Below are 19,710 nucleotides of genomic sequence, written 5' to 3'. Positions count from 1 at the left end.
GGAAATTGTTCTTGTTTGTTGGGATTTAATTTTGTGAACTGACACAAACATACAAGAGGGTCATGATGACCCTGGATCACTCACCTGAGTAATATGAGCTACATGTTTCAAATGTCAAACTGATGATAAAATATTAAGAAAGTCAGTAGGTCATATTCATGGTCAATGGAATTCAGTTTTACGACTGGTATGCAAAACTGTGTATGTAATCAAAATTTCAAGGCTGTATCTTAAAAAACAAGAAAGTAGGTCAGTAGGTCAAGGTCACAGTTGAGTGACATCATATTACTTAAGGTCATCAGGTAATAATAATTAAACAGTCTTGGAAATAGGATCAAATTATTTCTTAAGTATTTTTTCCTATATAACTCATAAAAACTAAGTGACCCCAGGGCGGGGCTTCTTTTAACCCCAGAGGCATAATTTGAACAATTTTGGTAAATGACTTCTAGACAATGCAACATTACAAATATCAAAAGCCTAGGTCGTATGGTTTCAGACAAGAAGATTTTTAAAGTTTTTTCCTATATAAGTCTATATAAAACTTTGGACCCCCAGGGCAGGGCCTCTTTTCATCCCAGGGGTACAATTTGAACAATTTTGGTTGAGGACCATAAGACAATGCTACAAACCAAATATCAGAGGTCTAAGTGTTGTGGTTTATGACAAGATTTTAAACTTTTTTCCTAAACAAGTCTATGTAAAACTTGGGACCCACAGGGCGGGGCCATATTTGACCCTAGGGGGGATAATTTGAAAAATCTTGGTAGAGGACCACTAGATGATGCTACATACCAAATATCAAAGCCCTAGGCCAAGTGGTTTTGTACAAGAAGATTTTCAAAGTTTTCCCTATGTAAGTCTATATAAACCATGTGACCCCCGGGGCGGGGCCATATTTGACCCTAGGGGGATAATTTGAATAATTTTGGTAGAGGACCACTAGATGATGCTACACACCAGATATCAAAGCCCTAGGCCCTGTGGTTTTGGACAAGAAGATTTTTTTAATTTTTCCTTTTGGTTGCCATGGCAACCAGAGTTCGGCATGGAATTCAATTCTTTGAAAAATTTTGAAAGGGGGCCACCCAAGGATTATTCCTGTGAAGTTTGGTGTAATTCTGCCCAGTGGTTTTCAAGAAATTTTTTTTTTAGAAAATGTTGACGGACACATGACACACGACGGACATTGAGCGGTCACAAAAGCTCACCAGGTGAGCTAAAAATCCATGAAAATTTAATTTAGTCCCCCACAAATATCAATGACTATAATATAGTAAGTACATTTATAGTAATTTAACAGTTACTGATGAAAATAGTGCATTCTCCATAAACTGTACTTACTATGGTTCAGGAGAAATTGTAGGACCACAATGAGTAATCTGGGATTATTGTTATCATGTGTTGTCATGGTAACCAGTCGCTTCAGTTCCCGGAAAGTCTTTGGAATCTGTCCTTTGTCTATTTTACATATTAGGTCTAGCAGCTTGACTGTTTCTAGCAAACACTTGAAATACATAATTATCTATATATATTTGAGCCATGCCATGAGAAAACCAACATAGTGGCTTTGCGACTAGCATGGATCCAGACCAGCCTGCGCATCCGCGCAGTCTGGTCAGGATCCATGTTGTTTGCTAACGGTTTCTCTAACTGCAATAGGCTTTGAAAGCAAACAGTTTGGATCCTGACCAGACTGCACGGACGCGCAGGCTGTCTGGATCCATGCTGGTTGCAAAGCCACTATGTTGGTTTTCTCATGGCGCGGCTCATACATTTAAGCCAAAAATGGCGTAAGAAAGAAGTCATAGTCACTAAATTACACACTTTGGACAGATAAATGTTCATGAATGTCACATCTAGTTTTACATAAAATCTTCATTCAATAAAATACTTCAGCAACAAATAAATGAATGCAATTACAATGCACAAATGACAATCTACCAAAATTTGAATTACTATACACTGAAAATAAATGCATATAAAATGGATGTAATGTCATGTAGTTTTCATATCATCAATCATTAAAATTTAATTCTATTTTAAAGTTCATGTCAACCATGTACAGGTTTTTTCCTTTTTTTCCTTTTTTTCTGAAGAACACCAACTTTTCATAAGCAAGCTGAACAGATTTCTCACATGAAAGAGTTCTACATCCTAAGTGAGGTTTTGAACCCAAAGCAGTGAGGGGCAGGTGATTTAGTGTCAGTGACCACATGGCCACATAATTATGTCCCCCATGTAATTCAAATCTTAATGAAATTAAGAATATTTAGTAGTATACTTATAGCCATGAAATATAAATGAAATGTTCAACACTTACAGCATTTTGTAGATCAGCATCTGATGAATTCTTCGGTTCTAAAATGATAAAAAATTAACATCAAAATTTTATAAACAAAGTATGCCAGAATTCCAAATAAATACAATCATGTACATCTCACAACTGGCCAGTATGTACATTCTTCAGTTGTCAGGAAGTATAACATAAGCTGTCAAACTACTTAAAACCATTCTACACAAATTTCTAGCTTACAAACTTTTAACCAAATCTAACTGAGGGGAAAAATTATGTAAAATGTAAGTCAGTTATGAAACCTTGTTCAAAGCATTCATTTCATAATGCCAAGAACTTGTGACGAGTTGGAACACATTCTGTCCAACAGTCCCCGAGAAACCCCAAGTTAATGCAAAATTTTCAACAAAGTGTGTATGTTACAAGAGCTGTCAATAAGACAGCGTGCTCCACTATTTGGCGATTTGACAGTAAAATGAATATATGTCTCAATAAGAGACTTCTAGTTTAAAAGGAAGATACACCATGGGGCATAATTCTGTTAAGAACACAAATTAGAGTTATTAAGATTGTTACCACACATGCAGATGATGATGGTTAAGATATGTTTTGAGTTTCAAGTCATTATCTTATATAGTACCAAAGTTATGTCAAGAAAACGAAGTTTGTCAAAAAATTTAAGTATGAAAGGGGCATAATTTGGTCAAAAATACAAATCAGAGTTATGGGGATTGTTACCACACATACAGATGATGATGATAAAGATACATTTTAAGTTTCCAGTCTTTATCTTATATTTTACTAAAGTTATATCCAGAAAGCGAAGATTGCCAAAAAACTTAAAGTATGAAAGGGGCATAACTCTGTAAAAAATACAATCAATTAGAGTTATGGGGATTGTAACCACACATGCAGATGATGATTATAAAGAAACATGTTTAATTTCAAGTCATTATCTTTTAAAGTACCAAAGATATGTCTATAAACAAAGCTTTCGAAAAAATTTAACATGACAATAATTCCAAGTATAACAACTTTGTGACCTAAACCTCGGGTATAATGGGCCCAGCCCCAGGAAATTAACCTTAAAAATAACCTAAGTATAACACCTTGGTGACCTTGACCTTATGTATAATGGGCCCAGCCCCTGCACATACTTTGTTTGTATGCTGGACAATGTTTATGTGAAGTTACAGTAAGATATAAGCAGTAGTAACAAAGATATGACAGAAAAACAAAGGTTGCCAAAAAACTTTAACCAAGAAGGTTCATGCCAACTCAGACGCCAACGCCGACACCGACGCCGGGGCGAGTAGAATAGCCCCCCTTTTCTCCGAATAGTGGAGCTAAAAATGGGGCATAATTTTGACAAAATGTGAGACCTGTAAAGTAATGTCACTTGTCCTCATGAGGTCATGTAATGCCACAGACTTGTGTGAGTCTGAAAGCATTTGATAAGGTTGTTTCTGAGACACCTGCTTACATACAAAACTTCCACCGAAATTGCTAAGTTGAAAAGGTGCATGTTTTCTACAAAAATTTAAGCTAGAGTTGTGTAATTTGTCTTTTTTTAGGTTATCTCATGATGCTAAAGGCATGTATTTAGTTTAAAAGCATTCTGCGTCATTGTTTTTGAGAATCTTGCTCCCACCCACTTATGTGGTATGGATACCAACTCGGACAATTCCAAGTAGTCCAACTAGAAATGCTGATGGTATGTTGACAACATACATGTACCTGTAAGCAGTATCATAAATGACAAAACAATCATTTGAGTTCTCTTCCTTGTAAATAATTTGGTACCTAAAAATTACTTAAGACCACATAATCATAGATGTTACAAATCATAAGACCATTACCTGAAATTTCTATCACCCTTAGACACTGATTAAAAAAGCCTCCCATATTACCAAGCCAAATTTTCAATGAAATGCCCTTACTTCTATCACACTGGTCCAGTAATCTGAAACAGTAGTCTATTGTCCTTCCAACCAACGACTCAAAAACTTTCTTTATCACATACGGTCCATCCTGTGCTGAAAAGCTTCCCTCTATTGAAGAAGCCGAGGAAATTGCTCGCAAAACAGTAGACGGTGTAACAGATCTGTGAGACTTTGTAGGAGATATTGGTCTTGATAAATCTGATGCCGAAGATTTCTGAGAATCTGAAAAAGTTCTTTCCCTTTGTTCTATTTCTGGACTCATTGGTCCTGCTGAAGATAGGGAGCCCAGTGAACCAACTGGGGTTGACTCCCTTGATGACTGACTAGAAGGAGTCGGCACCCTTGGCACCCATGAGGATTGTTTTACCGGACCAACTGAAGATGCCCTCTGAACAGCTTGTTTCTGAAACAAAATGATTATTTAAGAAAGAACTATTAAGTTCCTAAACAGACTTTCAGTTATAAATATGACAGTCAGTTAACCTATAGATAAAAACAGGTAAACATACCATTTTTATACATTGTATTTGCATTATTTTCAGGGCGAAAAAAAACCCATATTTTTGCTCTTTTGACCTGTATACATGTATATTCTGTTTTAGCACTAACTCATTCTCTGTATGTAAACTGATCTGAAACTGAAACTGATTAATTTGATTAAACAACTATATCTATACAATGACAAAATCAATGGAGTTGTATTTTTAACAAACCTTGAAAATATAAATGATGAAATGTAAAAACTCACAAAAATTTAACTAGAGATGCTTTTGAGAAAAGCGCATGTCTCCCACAATTGCCTAATCATCTGAATAGTAGTATATGAGTCAACCATGCACCAAGATCTCAACTGCCTTATCAGACTTTGAGTGCTTTGATTATCAAAAACAAGAGCACCGCCTTGCGGGTGCTGACGCTCATCTGATTTTTTTTGTGTATTAGAAATATTGTCCTACCCATGATTTTCTAAGTCTAAAAAGGGCCATCATTCTTGCAAAAAGCAGAATAAAGTTATGTTTCTTGATGTACAGTGTCCACTTATGATGGTGAAAAACTATTGCAAGTTTTAAAGCAATAGCTTTGATAGTTTATGAGAAAAGTTGACTTAAACATAATACTCAACCAAGAAAATGATTTTCTAAGTCTAAAAGGGGCAATAATTATTGCAAAAAGCAGGATGGAGTTATGTTGCTTGCTGTACAGGGTCAGCTTATGATGGTGAACAAGTGTTGCAAGTTTCAAAGCAATAGCTTAGATAGTTTAAGAGAAAAAGTTGACCTAAACATAAAACTTAACCAAGAAATCTGATATTTTCTAAGTCCAAAAGGGGCCATAAATCTTGCAAAAAGCAGGATGGAGTTATGGTTCTTGCTGTACAGGGTCAACTTATGATGGTGAACAAGTGTTGCAAGTTTTAAAGCAATAGCTTTGATAGTTTAGGATAAAAGCTGACCTAAACATAAAACTTAACCAAGAAAACTGATTTTCTAAGTCCAAAAGGGGCAATAAATCTTGCAAAAAGCAAGATGGAGTTATGTTTCTTGATGTACAGGGTCTGCTTATGATGGTGAACAAGTATTCCAAGTTTCAAAGCAATAGCTTTGATAGTTTAGGAGAAAAGTTGACCTAAACATAAAACTTAACCAAGAAATCTGATATTTTCTAAGTACAAAAGGGGCCATAAATCTTGCAAAAAGCAAGATGGAGTTATGTTGCTTGCTATACAGGGTCAGCTTATGATGGTGAACAAGTATTCCAAGTTTCAAAGCAATAGCTTTGATAGTTTAGGAGAAAAGCTGACCTAAACATAAAACTTAACCAGGCAACGCCGACGCCGACGCCGACGCCGACAACCGCTCAAGTGATGACAATAACTCATCATTTTTTTTCAAAAAATCAGATGAGCTAACAAGTTTCAAGGGCCATAATTCTTAAGTGTCTGGGCCTATTTGGCTAGTTATCGAACCTGGCCGAGGTCTTATTGGCAAACACATTTTGTTCAAGTCTGGTGAAGATCAGATGAGAAATGTTCGATTTAAGTGCGGACAAGATTTGTGACAGACAGACACAGACACACACACACAGACAGAAGTAAATCAATATGTCTCTCACACCACTGTGTGGTGGGAGACATAAAAACTAACACCTGATGTTATCGCATATAAAACAATTATCAAAAAATTTAAAACAATGCCATGAAGTCTATAAAATACAGTGTCTTAAGATTTTGTTTGAATGTATCAAGTGATTTACTTTTGCGTAATGCTAACTGCAGTTCATTCCACAGTTTTGGACCGAAAGTACAGAAACTTCTATCATTAAATGTTTTGCACTTGTTGTATGGAACAACATAAGGACATTCAGAATTTTCTGACGATGTCAAACCTTGTCTACTAGAAACATACTCTGTAAGCAGTTCTGTTAAATACATAGGTGCTCTGCCCGTGTGACTGCTATATGAAAGAAAGTATCTTAACCTTTAGCATGCTAGATAAATTGTCGTCTGCTGGAAATGTCGTCTGCTAAAATTGTAAAGTTCATTCAATTTGCTCCAAAATTGGAAGAAATACTGTCAGAGTAGCAAACAGCTTGGAACCTGATCAGACGCCGATTTAATCGGCGTCTGATCTGGTTCCAAGCTGTTTGCAAAGGCTGTTAAATTCGCCCGCAGCAGGCTAAGGGTTAAAGTGAATCCTTGCTTTCATCGGCAACCATTGTAAGTCATACTATGATGAATTAGTATTTTATGAAAGATAAAACATTTAGTAAGATATTTTGTCTTTTGTCAGATCATCACAGAAAACATTCACCTGGCCTCATAATGAAATTATGTATTTTCTTAGATTTTAACCCTTACCCCACTAAAATTCTATAATGAACTGTCCATCTTTCAATTTGGACAGTACCATTAACTGCTGAAAGGGGTGCTTACTAAAAAGATATGGACTGAACGGCATACAGTGCAGATCATGATCTACTGGTCGCGAAAGGCAGACTCAGTCGTGTCCGGCATGATAGTGGTTAAAATGTAAAATTATCTTTAGGCTCTGTCATTGCTAAACTAGTATGGATTTTCACAAAACTTTGCAGAAATGTGCATTCTACTGCCACAGGCATCCCAGCAAAACTGAATATTTGCCATTTATAAGTCTATGACTCATCCAGATTTCAAATCAGCTACATATGCATACCAATGGTCAGTTTGTTTTTATTCTTTTAAGTTAATGAGATCAATTATTCATGTTTGCTAAAATATACTTATGTTCACATACCTCAGAAATTGCTTTAGGACTTGAAACCCAGCCCATCGTTGCCGACATAGATACTGGACGTTTTGTTGGTGAACCTGACCTTGAACTTGTGTTCGACCTTGCATCAATTGACCTTGGCTGAGACAACTCAAATCCTCCACTAACTTCTAGTTCAGACTGGATTCCTTCCTCTAACATTGCTGGTTCTTGCATGGACAGCGAATCATAGCTGTGCTGTATCCACTGATATAGCATGGAGAAACAAAATATGTTGGCCAGCTGGTCATCTGTGTAGTACTGGCCTGAATAGAGAGAATAACAGGTTTATATACAATGTACACAAATGTTGTTAAAGTCAACTGTTATGCCAAAACCTTGTAATGATAAAACTTATAATTTTAGCCTACCGAAGGTGATATGAGCCACGCCATGAGAAAACCAACATAGTGGCTTTGCGACCAGCATGGATCCAGACCAGCCTGCACATCCGTGCAGCCTGGTCAGGATCCATACTGTTCGCTTTCAAAGCCTATTGAAATTAGAGAAACTGTTAGCGAACAGATTGGATCTTGACCAGACTGTGCGGATGCGCAAGCTGGTCTGGATCCATGCTGGTCACAAAGCCACTATGTTGGTTTTCTCATGGCACGGCTCATATAACAAGTGGTGTTTAATATTCTGTGAAATCATGAATATTCATGGGGGACTAATTTTTGTGGATTTCGCAGTTAAGTCAGTCTACAGAATTAAATCCAAACAAGTAAAATTCCCATTCCTTTTATGTTCAAAAGTTGAAACCCATGAATTTATATCCCAGCAAAACAGCTGTTTTGACCTAAACCACAAAATCTCATGCCTACAAAATTAAATGATTCCACAATAGACTGCGTCTCTTTTTTCCATCATGAGCCATCAATTTTCTACTTAACTAGAGCTGCTTTTAAGAAAAGCGTATGTCTCCCAACAACTGCCTAATCATCTGAATAGTTATGTATCTGAGTAAACCATGCACCAATGACTTAGAGTGCAGATACTGGCATCAACCATGCACCTATGACTTAGAGTGCAGATACTGGCATCAACCATGCACCTATGACTTAAAGTGCGGATACTGGCATCAACCATGCACCTATGACTTAAAGTGCGGATACTGGCATCAACCATGCACCAATGACTTAGAGTGCGTATACTGGCATCAACCATGCACCAATGACTTAGAGTGCAGATACTGGCATCAACCATGCACCTATGACTTAAAGTGCGGATACTGGCATCAACCATGCACCTATGACTTAGAGTGCAGATACTGGCATCAACCATGCACCAATGACTTAGAGTGCAGATACTGGCATCAACCATGCACCAATGACTTAAAGTGCGGATACTGGCATCAACCATGCACCAATGACTTAGAGTGCAGATACTGGCATCAACCATGCACCAATGACTTAAAGTGCGGATACTGGCATCAACCATGCACCAATGACTTAGAGTGCAGATACTGGCATCAACCATGCACCTATGACTTAAAGTGCGGATACTGGCATCAACCATGCACCTATGACTTAAAGTGCGGATACTGGCATCAACCATGCACCAATGACTTAAAGTGCGGATACTGGCATCAACCATGCACCTATGACTTAAAGTGCGGATACTGGCATCAACCATGCATACATGACTTAAAGTGCGGATACTGGCAGCGATTTCTAGCGATTTTTGGTAATTCAAGGGCCATAATTCCAAAGTGCCAGAGCCGATTTGGCTAGTTATCGAACTTGGCTGAGGACTTACTGGCAAAAGAATATTGTTCAAGTTTGACAAAGATCACATGAGAAATGTTCGAATTAAGAGTGCGGACAAGATATACCAATGACTTAAGTGCAGATACTGACAGAGATTTTTAGCGATTTAAGGTAATTAAAGGGCCATAAATCCGAAATGCCTAGGTCATTTTGGCTAGTTATCGAACTTGGCCAAGGACTTATTGACAAACACATTTTGTTCAAGTTTTGTAAAGATCACGAGAAATGTTCGACTTAGAGTGCGGACAAGATTTGTGACAGACAGACACATGGACGGACAGATGGACGGGTAGAAAGGAGTAAATCAATATGACTCCCACCATAGAGGTGTGCAAGACATAATTATTTTCAGAACATGATTTTCATCGACTTGAGTGTTTGATGTAATATCATTAATAAAAGATCTCCACTTACCAATGCTGAGAACTGTGAAGAAGTTGTTGCTAGGCGCCCCATCCACCTCAGTCACCATGTTGTTTTGGTCCTTCCTGAAGGGGTTCGAGGAGTATGGGTTTGGGGCTTGAAACAGACTGGCATCCATCAACCAACTACCCAGTCTGTCATTCACACTCTTAACTTTTCCTACAATGTTTGATATTAAGATTACATAATATATATTACTCAAGAAAGTGTTCACCAATACTGGAATGTAAATATTAAATATAAGTTCAGGATTAAAAAGCATGTCACTTAAAAGTTGCCACATTCTGGCTTAATTTGAAGACTAAAGAAAAGCTTAAAAGACCTTAACACTTTCTAAATACACACAAGTAAGTCTTGCAGGTAATGAAACTAGCTATGGTTAAGATAATTTTTAGGGTTTTAAAGGTAAGTTAAAGCAATCTTTCACAAGAAAAGGGGACAAACCAATAAGGTATTACCTGAAACAAGCTGTTCTGAATGTAGAATGGACAAACCGATAAGGAATTACCTGGAACAAGCTGTTCTGAATGTAGAATGGACAAACCTATAAGGAATCACCTGAAACAAGCTGTTCTGAATGTAGAACGGACAAACCGATAAGGAATTAGCTGAAACAAGCTGTTCTGAATGTAGAATGGACAAACCGATAAGGAATTAGCTGAAACAAGCTGTTCTGAATGTAGAATGGACAAACCTATAAGGAATCACCTGAAACAAGCTGCTCCGAATGTAGACTGGACACACCAATGACGAATTACCTGGAACAAGCTGTTCTGAATGTAGAATGGACAAACCGATAAGGAATTACGTGAAACAAGCTGTTCTGAATGTAGAATGGACAAACCTATAAGGAATCACCTGAAACAAGCTGCTCCGAATGTAGACTGGACACACCAATGACAAATTACCTGAAACAAGCTGTTCTGAATGTAGAATGGACAAACCGATAAGGAATTACTTGAAACAAGCTGCTCCGAATGTAGACTGGACACACCAATGACGAATTACCTGGAACAAGCTGTTCTGAATGTAGAATGGACAAACCTATAAGGAATCACCTGAAACAAGCTGTTCTGAATGTAGAACGGACAAACCGATAAGGAATCACCTGAAACAAGCTGTTCTGAATGTAGAATGGACAAACCTATAAGGAATCACCTGAAACAAGCTGCTCCGAATGTAGACTGGACACACCAATGACGAATTACCTGGAACAAGCTGTTCTGAATGTAGAATGGACAAACCGATAAGGAATTACCTGAAACAAGCTGTTCTGAATGTAGAATGGACAAACCTATAAGGAATCACCTGAAACAAGCTGCTCCGAATGTAGACTGGACACACCAATGACAAATTACCTGGAACAAGCTGTTCTGAATGTAGAATGGACAAACCAATAAGGAATTACCTGAAACAAGCTGCTCCGAATGTAGACTGGACACACCAATGACGAATTACCTGGAACAAGCTGTTCTGAATGTAGAATGGACAAACCGATAAGGAATCACCTGAAACAAGCTGTTCTGAATGTAGAATGGACAAACCGATAAGGAATTACCTAAAACAAGCTGTTCTGAATGTAGAATGGACAAAATGTTAAGGAATTACCTCAAACAAGCTGTTCTGAATGTAGATGGACATACCAATGAGGAATTACCTGAAACAAGCTGTTCTGAATGTAGACTGGACACAACAATAAGGAATTACCTAAAACAAGCTGTTCTGAATGTGGACTGGACACACCATTAAGGAATTATCTAAAACAAGCTGCTCGGACTGTAGAATGGACACACCAATGAGGAATTACCTGAAACAAGCTGTTCCGAATGTAGACTGGACACAACAATAAGAAATTACCTGAAACAAGCTGCTCGGACTGTAGAATGGACACACCAATGAGGAATTACCTGAAACAAGCTGTTCCAAATGTAGACTAGACACAACAATAAGGAATTACCTGAAACAAGCTGCTCGGACTGTAGAATGGACAAACCAATGAGGAATTACCTGAAACAAGCTGCTCGGAATGTAGAATGGATACACCAATGAGGAATGTAAAAGCTTTACGCTGCACTTCAAATTCCAAGTCTTGTGTCTGAAGCCATCTGAAAAACAAACAGATTATCCAAGCTAGGTAAAAATATTTCACTTCATTGGAACCATTAAAATATATAGGTCCAATACTCTGGAAGATGCTTTACTCTGACAGTTGAGCTATTTTAAATAAAATACCTGAGAGAATTCAAAATAAAGTGAGGAAGTTACTCATAGAAATTAAATGTTCTCAATTAACAACTTAAGGTATTAGTTTATACTAATTAAATAACTCTAGACACTAGGCCAGTAATCCCTTATGATTACATACTCTTGTTATGCAATTAGGCATTCTTGGACGTAAATTGCACATGGATTTCCGTACAAAAAAAACCCGGAGAATGCCAAAATTGCATCCAGAGAATACATAATCTACCATTACCGGTCCGCTATATTAAATATAACAATAATGCAATTATAATACCTTATGGCATTGTTGATCAGCTTTGAAATACACCCAACATCCTGAAAAGAAATGGATTTTATTGTAAAAAATAATAAAAAGTGGTTCATCCTGCCATAAATCTAGGGATACCAGTATTACAGTTACTTTAAATTACAAATTTCCATTTCCTTCAACGGTTACTGAGACCTCATGTTAATATATTAACATTAAACAGTTAACCATACAAATATGTATTGCATTACACAAACATGACATTTTGAAGTTTTTCCTTTTGGATGCCATACAAACAAGAATTTTTCATGGATGATCTAGATTTTAATGAATTTGAAACAGGACAACCCAAGGAACATTCCTGTCAAATCTGGTTTCAATCTGCTTTGTGGTTTAGGAGAAAATGTTGCTTTTTTAAAGAAATTGTGGACGATTGACAGACAGAGGACAGTCACTCACTGATCCTAAAAGGTCACCACAAGCACTTCATGCTCAGGTGAGCTAATCTGAAAAGAAAATGGATAGAAACATAAATTACCTACATACTCTTTTTTTTGCATCAAGTGACCCTATACACAAGTATTTCTCTGTCTGATCTTATTATAAGTTTTATCATCTCAAACTTTTAATATGTTTATGGTTTTAAAGATTCTGTGATATCAAAATTCTGCAAATTACCTTAAATATCTGTAAATGTAAAACGCTTGGAATTTTCTCCATCATCTTTGCTGTATGTGAGTCATAGTCACTGCTGAGGGGAAGTAACTCTTGTAGAATCCTCTGACACAGTAAGCATTCTTTGATTTTCCCTTTCTCTGTACCAACCACAGACTCAATCATTCTAATTATCAGCTGTTTTGGCATGCTAAAACAAAAAAGATAGTCATATCAATTAGCTACTAGCAAGGTAAAGATACACCGTACTTAGCAAATTATTTCACTCCATATTTTGGATGTAACAGGTAATTCGGAACAACAGATTTAATGACACTGTAACTTGCACTGGTAAACATTATCTCCCTAAGAGTAACAATTAAACATATCAATTCTGTAGACAGGAGGAGCAGCTGTTTTGGTTAAGGTGCCAACCACTCAACCTAGGGGTCATGTTCTGAAGTTGTAACTGCCAAAACAGTTACTGTACCTCCAACCAGACATTCCCATCTGCATCTACAACCAGTGGCATAGTATTACATGAAACAACAATAAAAGCATGGCACCATTTGAGTCTGTGAAAAACAGATATCTACAACAGATGATCGATTTCGAACCTTATTTTCATTCAAATACTGTGAAATCATTTAATTTCGTGGGCATGAAATTTCGTGGTTTTGGTAAAAACGGCAATTTCGTGGGGATATAAATTCGAAACAAATAGGAATTAAATTGTTCATTGGGATTAAATTTCGTGGACTGACTCAACCACGAAATCCATAAAAATTAGTCCCCCACGAATATTTATGATTTCACAGTACATACTGGAAGCAGTATGTTAGTTTTCACTAAGTACCTCGAATCAGCATCTTTTGCTTGAAGAATAAAGTAGAGCTGTCTAAGAAGTGCCAAGCTTTCCGCTGACTTGTCTGGAACATGGAAGACGTCCAACAAGCCTGAAGTGATCTTTCCAACATCTTCCGGTGAGGCCTTTCTGCAAACATTTAGATTACTAATAATGGTCCAAAAATTATGGCCATAATTTGACTTAATTCTACTAAAAGTTCTCTTAGTTATGAATATACTAGTATTGGAAGAGAAATATGTTTTAAGTGAAGTTTCAATCAATATAATTATTATGTGGTAGTTTAATATCAAGATGTCACAACCTGACGCTTAGTTGCATGCAAAACTTAAACAAAAGTTCAATAATTGGCCATAATTTGAATTGAATTACACCAAGAGTTATCTTACTGGACTATTTCAGTAGGTTTGATGGTTGGGAAACACTGTGTGAAGTTTCAATTGAATACGTGGAATCATTACTAGAACACAGACTGATAGTTATTTGCATACAAAACTTAATCCAAATTGCATCAAAAACCCTAACCAAATTTTCTTAGTAAAAAAAGGCTCTAATTTGAATAAATTTCAATCAAAAGTTGTCTTACTTAGTTATTTCAGTCGGTTTGATGACGGGGAAGCATTGTGTGAAGTATAGTATGAAGTTTCAACATTCTGGATCAAGAGATTCTGAAGTTATTGATCGGAAATGGTTATCAATGTTCAGGCCCCTGTGACCTTGACCTTAAACGGAGTGACCCCAAAAACAATAGGGGTCATTTACTCTGCATGACCAATCATCCTATAAAGTTTCAACATTCTGGGACGAGTGGTTCTCAAGTTACTGATCGGAAGCGGTTTTCCATGTTCAGGCCCCTGTGACCTTGACCTTTAATAGAGTGATCCCAAAATCGATAGGGGTCATCTACTCTGTATGATCAATCATACTATTAAGTTTCAACATTCTGGGTCAAGTGGTTCTCAAGTTACTGACCGGAAATGGTTTTCAATGTTCAGGCCCCTGAGACCTTGACCTTTAACAGAGTGACCCCAAAATCAATAGGGGTCATCTACTTTGCATGTACAATCATCCTATGAAGTTTCAACATTCTGGGTCAAGTGGTACTCAAGTCAGTGCTCGCGCTGCCAATCGACATTATCGCCAAATGGTGATTATTTTATTAAAGTGTCGATTAAAACGCAATTTTTGGCAATAGAAAATGACGATTAATTTATAAAAATGCTACAAAAAAAAATATTTAAAAAAATTGTTGGAACATACGTAGTTTTATCGACAAAAACATGCGAAGTCGGTAGCAGGAAGCGTATTTGCCCAGAGGCATAATTACCCCTTCTAAACGGTGACACGCTTAATTGATTTGTTTATCGCCAACATGCGTACGAGGTACTTCACTAATTGATCCGCATGTGTGCACTATTGATCGTACAGAAGTTTAAAGCAACAATTATCATCACTTTCTCCTTGATCATTTAATCGTCATTAATTACTAAACAAACAAATTAATTAAACATAATTCCTTCAGATGTGGAATTCCTAAAACTGACTCGAGACTTTTAGATGGCGAATAACAAGTGCGTTTTTGCATTCCGCTTGTCCGCGGACAAGCACAAATTAACAGTAGGGATTTACATTACATTAGCTTACACATTCTTTTTTGACCTTTAGAAAGTATCTTACCTTGACTGGCTCAGTAATTTCCTTTAATCCATTTAATTTTACTCGTATTTTTCAAAACTAAGACTTTAGAAGCATAATATTATCACTGACAATTTCTGTGACTTAAATAACGTAACTTAATTTAGTTAAATTTACCCAAATTTTTGACACCTGCCACCAGAAACTGGGTTTAACCTGTTTGACAACTATTTCTTTTAATGTGTGCCGACACCCACAGATCAAAGAAGACCTATTCCATGTGTTGTAATAGTGATTTCACTGCTATTGACATGTATCTAATTGAGAACAAGCATCAATACACACCTGTTATTAAAAGTGACTGTGACTTTGAGTACTGGGAGTTGATTTATTTTTTGCTGATATGGAATTAACTTTTTTAAACTGTATTTATATTCAGAGGGTTTTCTTGGTTTGGGCAATCATTGCAAGAGTGAAAAAAAAACTTTAATTTGCAGTTTCAAGTAAATCACATTAAATTCACAAGGTTTACAAGGATAAGAAAACAGAATCATTTTGAGTGAATTTGTTATTTACTTTAAATCAATAGACATAAACAAAGACAGGAAATAATAAAAATAGTAACATTATATTAAGCATATTTAGTAGGGGTGCGTATCGGTCAAAATGATCGATACGATATTTGTATTGATACAAAATGATCGATATTCGATATATCATATGATATTTTCTAACAGAATAATAACAGAGTACAAGACCATTATAGTAATGCAATATGAACTTTATTACTAGTATTGATTTATCACTTTTAAGGTTGGTCTATTCTGAGACAAAATCACAGGACTCTGATACATTTTTCTTTAGGAAACAGAGGCAAGCATGTTTTGTTGTTTTACCTTTTTTAATTAACTATTTTGAGGAAATAACTAGCAGCTGATTCAATATTTCGGAATGGTATCATTCAAAATGACATGAGCTTCTCAATTCAAACCTATAACAAAAGGTGTGATAGTTTTTTGTTACGATCAAATAGCTAGTAATTACCGGCAATTAGCATGTCACCTCTGTCAATTTTGTTGTTCACAGTTTGATTTCGGTTAAAGATAATACTCGATCTTTCATTAGTATCATAAATTTTGTGATTTATTAATATTTCTTTAATCAAAATTTTTATAAATTTATATGAAATTAATTTTGTTTGAAAGAAAATTAAACCATTTGATCTTTTACGGAACATAACGGCAATCTTAGATTTTAGTGGTGACAGTTAGCGCGGAGAGTAGTTTCCCTTTACCCAGAAACAAACTTGTTTTGAAGTTGGAAAATCGTCTATACCTGTGTATAATCTGCGCACACACCATTCGGGGGTGGTCCCGGGAGTAAAACTGCGCATTATACATAGGTATCTACGGTAATGAGGCCATTTACCATGTAGTTAGCTTTTGATCGATATTTTGATCGATACAGGAACGTTCGATCCGATGTATCAATCAAACCCTGAATACCGGTATTCGATACATATCGAGAACCGGTACGCACCCCTAATATTTAGTTCCTTTTTCAACTTGCATGTCAGGGCGTTAAAATATTTCCACATTTTCCCTAAAATCTCGTCACTTCTCCCTAAAATCTCTCCCCTTTTCCCTAATCTTAGCTGAGGGAGTAGTGACTTCTCCCTAAAATCTTAGCCTAGCATTAAAGCCCTGACTTTCGTCACAAAAAGTAATGATCATTCTTGACAAGAATTCACAATGGGTCATGTCACATACTAAAATGGTATTTTCAGTGACATCTGAATACAAACAACTGAAGATATGCATAAATGTATGACTATTCAAAGCCTATGATAAACATGAAAAATGATAACTGAAAAATAAAATGTGTTTAAGTTTTTCGTGAAAAAAAAAAAAGTTATAAATACCCTGTTTTATGTTTTCCATTGAAATGCGAAAGCGCATGCGAATTACTCGCGCGCCAAGTTTGTCTAATAATTTTTTCCCTGAAAAAAAAAGTGGCTATTAATTTATAATGGCCAGGGCTAGCACTGCTCAAGTTATTGATCGGAAATGGTTTTCAATGTTCAGGCCCCTGTGACCTTGACCTTTAACAGAGTGATCCCAAAAACAATAGGGGTCATCTACTTTACATGACCAATCATCCTATGAAGTTTCAACATTCTGGGTCAAGTGGTTCCTAGTTATTGATCGGAAATTGTTTTCAATGTTCAGGCCCCTGTGACCTTGACCTTTGATGGAGTGACCCCAAAAACAATAGGGGTCGTCTACTCCAGCAGCCCTACAACCCTATGAAGTTTGAAGGTTCTAGATCAAATGGTTCTCCGGTTATTGATCGGAAATGAAGTGTGATGTACGGACAGACGGACGGACAGGGCAAAAACAATATGTCTCCCCCAGAGGTGGGGAGACATAATAATCAATTAACAAACATTAAGTAAAAGAAACTGTCTGTGAAAACATCCCTTGTATCCCGTAATGGCTACCATGCATATGCGTGGAAAACATAAATACCCTAAGGGTTAATTATTAAAAATTAAGTTTTTTTTTCACAACATAATTTATCATTATTTTGTTTAATCTTTAAATTCTGCCAGTTCGAATCCTTGTGATTTATTTGGTGTTCCTTGGTCATTTATGTTTCGAGAAAATGTAACCAAGCGGGTGAACGTTAGTATCTGTAAACCATTTAGATCCAAGTTTACGGTGAATACTGATGATAAATGATAAATCCTGTTATTTCATTTTCACAAAATCTGAAATGTAAATAATAGTGATGGGACATCGGTTGGAAAACTCCAACCGATTATCGGTTGGAATCGGTTAGCAAACCGATGCGATGTATCGGAAAAATAATCGTTTGAATGTCATTTATTTTCATACTTGTTTATTCAGATAGTCATGTCTTTAAAATGACTGTTTTACTTAAAATTCATATGCTCTTTTGAAAAATAAAGAACTACCATTAATCAGATGTTTTAAAGCTGGTTCCTGGTAAACAGAAACTTGTTTAGTAATGACTAATTAGTTGCAGACAGGGAAACAACAATAAATTGCAATCTGGTGTACATGTATCATAGACTCATAGCTGTCATTTGTGACAGTTGACTGGTATACCTGTACCTGTAACATATCTAGCATACAGCAAGGAAGTACAGATATTTCAGTCTTTCTCTGGCTGACAAAAATAGTGATTGTAGAAAATCATTAAATGAATTCAGTTATTTTTCAGTAATATAAATATTTTCATACAATGGTTACCATAGCCTGACACTACTGAGTAGCACCATGTTCCAACTGCTTGTTGCTATGGCATATAACAATGTCATGAAGCTTGGTAAAAAATGATCAGATAAAAATCAGAGTTTAATCTGTTTCCATATGTACACTGGTCAGCGGTACTGGGTAAACGAAATTTCGGCAGAAAAAAATCATGACAACTCGATGACAACTGCAACTGCATAAAAACACCAAAGTTCTTTCCATTGAAATTACATTATGGACACGGAAATCTAATGGCATTAGTGTCCAGTTTCAACAGATAAATTCCCTTGGGCATACCGTTGTAAAATACGAAAATTTATCAAAGTTTCTCTAATTTATTTTGCCCCACTTTTATTGACGCTAAGGACGCCGCCATGTTAACAGCTGTGTCTAACTGTAAGATGTTAAATCCATTTTCATTGGATAACTGAAACGAAATACTAACGTTTGATTGTCGGCATACTTCTGTTTTATCCGTTATGTATGCAGGTAGTCCATATTTCGGATATTTCCAGGTAAACATAAATTCTCACGCACCGTATTTCCCTTCGGAAACCTTCATCCATACCCGTGTAGATTCGTTCCCGCTATCGACTCTGAGAAAACATAATAGATTATCGATATCGGTTGGACTTTTCTAGCCGTCAATCGATTATATCCGCTAATCGGCCCATCACTAGTAAATAACCCATAATCTCTAGAAAAAAACGGAAGTACATACCTCTAGAAAACCCCTAACAGGCTTGTCTAGAGGTACAAATCTATATCTCAAGAATCAGCTTCTACAGGTACTGATCCGTACCCCTAGACACTTCCTAATTCAAACAAACTTATAAAATCTGTATCAACTGCCTAAAAACAGCAAATAATTTAAAGCAAAGAGAGACAGAGAGACTAATTATAATGCAATGGCCGGTGAGATACGATCTTAGTCTCCAATCTCAAGATATTAGTCTCTATAAAACAGATAAACTCAATCGTCCGAATGAAACATGTCCGAAAGACCTTTATTTTTGCATATAGGAAGTGAAATTTTAGGGAATATCAAAGCTGATATTTTGTAAATTAA

At 36.4% G+C, this 19,710-nt stretch overlaps 1 protein-coding gene across 1 annotated transcript in view; it reads right to left on the bottom strand.

The window, feature by feature from the left end:
- LOC123563842 (AP-5 complex subunit zeta-1-like) overlaps positions 1–19,710 on the bottom strand; it is a 74,778-nt gene that overhangs the window by 54,914 nt on the left and 154 nt on the right. Inside the window, exons 2-10 of the mRNA XM_045356908.2 lie at positions 13,720–13,857; positions 12,888–13,074; positions 12,237–12,277; positions 11,726–11,823; positions 9,710–9,877; positions 7,512–7,792; positions 4,237–4,642; positions 2,324–2,361; positions 1,345–1,507 (exon numbers count right to left, since the gene is read on the bottom strand). Of these exons, the coding sequence (XP_045212843.2) occupies positions 1,345–1,507; positions 2,324–2,361; positions 4,237–4,642; positions 7,512–7,792; positions 9,710–9,877; positions 11,726–11,823; positions 12,237–12,277; positions 12,888–13,074; positions 13,720–13,857 (1,520 nt within the window). The remainder of the gene's footprint in view (positions 1–1,344; positions 1,508–2,323; positions 2,362–4,236; positions 4,643–7,511; positions 7,793–9,709; positions 9,878–11,725; positions 11,824–12,236; positions 12,278–12,887; positions 13,075–13,719; positions 13,858–19,710) is intronic.

Source organism: Mercenaria mercenaria, chromosome 2 (genome assembly GCF_021730395.1).
Source record: "Mercenaria mercenaria strain notata chromosome 2, MADL_Memer_1, whole genome shotgun sequence".
NCBI lineage: Eukaryota > Metazoa > Mollusca > Bivalvia > Venerida > Veneridae > Mercenaria > Mercenaria mercenaria.
The sequence above is the reverse complement of the archived record's forward strand: the minus strand, read 5'-3'. Positions and strand labels throughout refer to the sequence as shown.